The sequence below is a fragment of the Suncus etruscus genome, chromosome 10 (assembly GCF_024139225.1).
Source record: "Suncus etruscus isolate mSunEtr1 chromosome 10, mSunEtr1.pri.cur, whole genome shotgun sequence".
In the NCBI taxonomy this organism is placed as follows: Eukaryota; Metazoa; Chordata; class Mammalia; order Eulipotyphla; family Soricidae; genus Suncus; species Suncus etruscus.
The window spans coordinates 81,475,847-81,481,846 of NC_064857.1; the positions used below are offsets into that span (position 1 = coordinate 81,475,847).

The following is a 6,000-nucleotide window of genomic DNA, read 5'->3' on the forward strand; positions in this document are numbered from 1 at the left end:
ATTAAATGCCAGTTCCTATGTCATTCGTTGTTGGCTGTTCCTGGACTGTGAATTTTCTGGTACTAATAGCCTGCCTTACACATGGACGGAGCAGAGCAATTCTCAGGCACAGAAATTCAAGTACTTAAAACTGGAAGTTGCTAGAGAGCACTTAAAACTCTGAAGGGTGTCGGTGGAGCACCCACACCATGTACTACAGAAATCCACATCATTTGAAATATAGTTGTGAATTATGTTGAGCTGTTGTCACTTGGAGGTAGAGTTGACAATGACTTTTTCTTATAGCTGAAAGACCTGAGGAAGCAATTCTCTGACTTATTGTATATAGGAATAAGACAGAACAGCAGTACAGTGAAGTGGCAGGTTATCACTGACACTTTTTGATTCTTAGAGAATGATCTATTTCATTAAAGTAGTAGACTACTTATTTAGAAATTTAAGTGATGTTGCTAAAAGGAATATTGTATATTGACTTTGAATGTTGAATCCTTCACTATTTATGATAAGCTTGAACCACAGTTCTGGTTTATTATATATTTAAGACTTATTCATTAGACTTATTTGGCATTTGAGTATATTCTGTTTGACAGTTGATCAGTGGATTTTGATTTGCTGGGAACCATTCTGGTTTGTTTAATTTTAATTAAGGGGAAAAGAATGCTTTTGTAAATTTCTTTGAAGGAAGAAAAAGGTTGTTTGTAGTACTTACTTGGGCTTTGAGGGTGAAAATGTTTCTAAGATAACAGACTGCAAACTGTTTTGTTCAAAGGTATGTAGATTCTAGAATATGTAGTTTTATAAGTATTTAACTTTTTATGTATATTAACTTAAAAAAACAACATGTTTTCAGGTTCAGTTATTTTCTGACATTCTTTTAAACAGGAGGCAGACAGTTACAAGCACTCCTTGCTGGATTGAACTTCATCTGAATGGACCTCTACAATGGTTGGACAAAGTATTAACTCAGATGGGATCCCCTTCAGTGCGTTGCTCAAGCATGTCATAAGGCTTCGTCACCAATCAAGTCCCATCAAAAGACTTAAAATGTAACAACTCTTCTGTCATAGTATTTGTGTGTAGTCCCCATGGACTGTTTACGATCCAAACATTCAAGAAAGAAAACAGCACTTGAGGTCTCATCAATTTAAAGCACCTTGTGGAATCAGTTTCCTATATTTGAATCTTAGATGGGAAATTTAGTGTCTAGAAATTCCCTCCCATAAAGGAAGAAAAGAAGAAATTAAAGACTGACTGATGTCTTGTTGGGCATAAAACAGAGTGTCCCAAAGGTTTATTAATAACAGTAGTAGTAATGTGTACAGGTAATGTATCATGATACAGTATCACAGTATTGTGCTGTTTGTATACATTTTTAGTTTGCATAAATTAGGTATGTGTGTGTGTGCTGCTTCTTGATTTAGGCAAGCCTTTATAGTTACAGTACCTAATCTGTTATTCCCACTTCTCCGTTATTTTTGTGTGTCTTTTTTAATATATAATATATATCAAGATTTTCAAATTATCATTTAGAAGCAGATTTCCCATGTAGAAAAATTAATTTTTTGCCATTTACCAAAAATAAACTCTTGGGGGTAAGAAAAGTGGATTAAGTTTTGGTATCCTTGACGTTAGTGTGTTCAGTGGATCTTAATTTTGTCTTTTATTCACTGCTATCTCATAAGGAAATCTTGCTGGGAAAATAAAAATCTTTTCCAAATTTCTTTATCCTATTTTTGTCCCAATACCAAAACAGCATAGCAAGACATCCAATGCCTGTAATGAATGCACTGATATTACTAAAACCAGTTGATTCTGGAGTATTAGGAATTCATCTGGAGAAGTCCCTGTGTCTGAAACCAAATTTCAACAGATTGACTTGTTTAACTTAGCAGTCTATTGATTTTTTTCCCCTTGCACCTCATAAAAAATACACAGGTGACAATATAATTCTTTTTCAGGGATATATTATAATTATTTCAGTATATTTATCCTTTTTTAAAAAGCCAATCTATAGATGTAAAACCCCTTTGTGTTCTTTAATTTGACTATTTTACTTTGATGTAGTTACCAGATTGTATTATGAAATGGGCCTTTTGTAAATGTAATTGGTTCTGCAAAATACCTAGAAAAGTGATAGGTATAATCTGCAGATAAAGGATCGTTTGTCTTTAAAAAAAAGTGTTGTACAATTTATAAGATGTTATTTTACATAATTATTAGTCCAGAATCTTCTTAATTGGGGGGAAGCCATTTAGTAAGTTTTTTTCTTAATTACTTATAGTTTGAGCTGTTATTAACTAATTCTAGTTATATGGTTGTCTATTATAACCATCTTTTATGCTCTACAGTGAGAGATTTTTGCTTCTATGTTGATATCCATTCTGAAGCTAATATTTTTGTCTATTGTCAACTCACTGCAGCTTTAACATTTCTTTTTGTGTGCATCTCAGTAGAAATGGAAAAGAACCACTTCTGATCCCCTCCTAGTAAATTTTCATATTTTTGAAGATAGGTATCTTTGGTACTTGTTCTTTAAAATAATAGTCACCCATCTCAGCAAGTACCGTTTTTCAGTACTATCAACATTTGGCTGTTTCAAATCTATTAGATAGTCCCCCTTTTTCTATGTTTGTTTGTATATGTATGTGTTTATGTAAACTTGGTATAATGATTTTTTTATTCATTAAAATATATTTATTGTCCTCTGTTACGTAAACAAAAGTGCCAGGAACTCTCTCAGCCTTGAGTCAAAGGTAAATCAGATAGCCAAGCTCTTTGCTATGAGCCATTATAACTTAATCAGTTTATTTGTCAATGAAAAAGACAGGGCACTGTGGTAGAGCAGGAAGGAAGAAAAGCTTCTCTAAGGAAGTGCTGCTTACCAGGGTAGGCACTCATGGCTAGAAGAGCTGCATATCCAACAGCGTGTTTGAAAGGAAATTCACTATTGGGTATTAATGCCTTATATAAAAACTCTTACACAGGTCCAAGCTTGAGAGTCAGAATGGGTCTACATTTATAATAGTTGGCGGTGGCCTTATTTTTTGATAGACTGTTAGTCTCACAAATATTTCTTACTCCTCAAACCCTTGCTATAAAGGTTTTGTCATTATACCAGGTCAGTGTCACTTAATTAACCACCCCTTCTTTATGTCTGCCTCGGGCAAATTTTCACCATTGCAGTAACTGCCTGTTCTAGACTTGCTGCTACCCACTAAGTGATTACAATGTCTGCCTCAAGTCTTGTGATTAGAATAAATGTACCAGGTTTGACCACTGTGGCTATGCTATATGTTGGATGATATAATCAGTGGAATTTCTGCCCTTGAAGTGTTTACTTACTTGAGGTTCAGAAATAACTTTGGAAGTGGTAGAATGTCCTGGCATTTTCATTTGTACCCCTATGTTAAGTGGCACAGAGTCAACTACGTGCAGCCCTTCGATGGAGGATTGGACCTTCTAGGTAGGCCATGGTGGGATGCCTCTTTACCGTGTGACAGCACTTGCTGAGCAGCTATACCTGCCAAACATCAGACTTTCTGGGTCTGATTAATTTTTGTGTGACTATGATTTAATGATCAGGTTTTTCCTTTTAATGAGATACTGTTTGTGTTTTTTATTTTTTCTATCGTGGGCTCATTTTTGTTTCGTTATTTTTGCTTTAGATTTTTATCATTCTTCTGGGTAATAAGTAAGTACCTCTGTTGAATTTTGTCTGTATTGAAAGTAGCAGCATTACTCAGACTTTCCCTTTTATGAGTGATAATTTCTTTAATTTTAATAACATGAGAATGACATGGTCATGATTTCTGTCAGATTTCCATCCTTATAGGTGACTCTCACTCTGGGGTCCACGGAGACAACTCAGGGCTGCATCAGGGAACTGTGACGTTCTCACTGACTTCCATCTCATTGGCTGCAGCTATTTTTTTTTTTTTTTTAAGAAAATGAAGGCTCTTGGGGCTGGAGTGATATCTAGTGGACAGAGTGTTTGTTTTGCATGTGGCCAACCCAGTTTTTATCCCAGATGGTTTCCTTGAGCCTTCCATGAGTAATTCCTAAATATAGAGCCAGGACTAACACTTGAACACTGCTGGGTATGGCCCCAAAACCAAAAAAAGAATACAGGTGGATTTAGGCGCTTTCCCCGTAAATAGTAAGAACCCTACTTACACTCTGTTCATCCTACTTTAAGAAAGTTTCCTAGTTTACGTTGAACTCCACCATTTATACCAATTAGACATTACGACCTATATACCCATTCAATAAATACTGGTTTCTGTTCTTTTTCTAGCCACTGTGATAGGTGCTGAGTAATTAAAAAAAAAAAAAAAAAAAGGCTAAGATTTGGTCCTGACCTTCATGCTGTGCTTATTTTCTCATTTGGGACCCATCATGTATCAGGAAGGAAAGCGGCCTGATTTTTCTTGAAAATTTTGTACTCTTCTTCTGTATTCTAAGTACATATTTGCAAATTGTGTGACAGGGTTGTTTTGGTTGTTCTGTTTGTTTGAACTTTGAACATCTAATTTTGTTTCATCTGTCTTTTAAAGACATCATTTTTCTTTGTTAAAATTATTTTAATTTTACTTTATTTGTGCCTTTAATGTTAGTTTCATTGGGACTTAAGACTTTGAAGGTGGAAAACAATCATTCTCATCACTTGCTAGTTGAAATCAAATAAAAATGTATATATACCAGTTGATTTCTCTACCTCTTCAAAAGGTGTCCAAATATACCTTAAAGATTGTTCTTTGTCTTTTTAATAACTAAATACTTTGAGAATTTATTCAGTAATAGATACCTCCTGATCTGCTTGGTGTGGTGGGTTATAAAGCAACAGGTGGAGATCTTTATATAAAATTTGTCATTGGGGCCTGGAGAGTGAGCTCAGTGGTCTGTTAGGCCTGCCTGGGTTTGAGCATCGATATTTCTTTAGCCCTGCCAGGAGAGACCTGGGAATTGTCCCTGAGCACCGGCTGGTATGACCTAAAACTTAAAAAGAAAAGTCCCTATGTTAAAGCTTTTGTTTTCAAGCTTCAGTTTGCTTCCCATTCTCACTCTGCTATCCTACATAACTAGTGGATATAAGCAGCACATGACTTCTCTAGTACTGAACTAACACACTAATACTTGGAGAGAATCTATTTCTGGGTTTTTGTTGGTGGTGGTGGTATTTTTTTTTTTTTTTGTGAGCTTTATTTTGCCAAATCCTTTATAGTCAACTGAACTTTGGTCTTCCTCACTTGCTGACTGTATCTTCGTAGTATTGCTGGTTGCCTTTCCCTCGACGTCAATGTCTTATCTACATGTGTGAGAATTTTTCTCTCTTTGGAACTTTAGTAAAGACCAAAAAGGATGGTGCTCTTCATACCCAGGGTCCTAAGCTTTTCACCATGAAGGTTATAATATTATTCAAGTTCATCAATCACTAAAATATTAGATATGAGTCAGAAATTTACTCTAAAAGTGTTTGTGACCAGAAAATAGCATAAACCATCAGATCCTATTTAAAATTATGTTTACAGTGATACTTTTACTAGCTCTACTTTTCCTTGGAGCATATTGAGTTTTAATACAATCAGAAGAAATAATGAAAGTGTGTGGTCTGTAAAATCAGTCAGAATCCTACTGTTGAGTTCCTTTTTTATCTTTACGTGTTTGTGAATATTTTGTCTGTTCAGGCTGCCTTTTATGTACTGGTATTGAGGGACGAATTATCTCTGGCAGTGGAAATCCTGTGTTTGTAGCCTCTCAAGCAGAAAATATGAGCTGTACTAGATACAGATAGCCTCATAATAGCCTTTATGATAAGAATTTGTCTATGTGTTCACATAATTTCTCGAGTAGGAACTGTTCTATCTTGAATAAATTATAACTGACTTTATATATAACATAACTGCCTTAAATCTTTAGTAGAAAATAAATTATATAATGTGTGTATATGAATTTACATATACACACAGAAAAATACTGAAGGATCAGTTGTTTGTATACATT

General features: G+C 34.9%; 1 protein-coding gene across 1 annotated transcript in view; it reads left to right on the forward strand.

Annotated features, from left to right (window-relative positions):
• Positions 1 to 1,601, forward strand: part of SMAD2 (SMAD family member 2) — a 961,241-nt gene extending 959,640 nt beyond the window's left edge. The window contains exon 12 of the mRNA XM_049781559.1: positions 883 to 1,601. Coding sequence (XP_049637516.1) covers positions 883 to 1,006 — 124 coding nt within the window. The 3' untranslated portion in view covers positions 1,007 to 1,601. The remainder of the gene's footprint in view (positions 1 to 882) is intronic.
• The last annotated feature ends 4,399 nt before the right edge of the window (positions 1,602 to 6,000 follow it).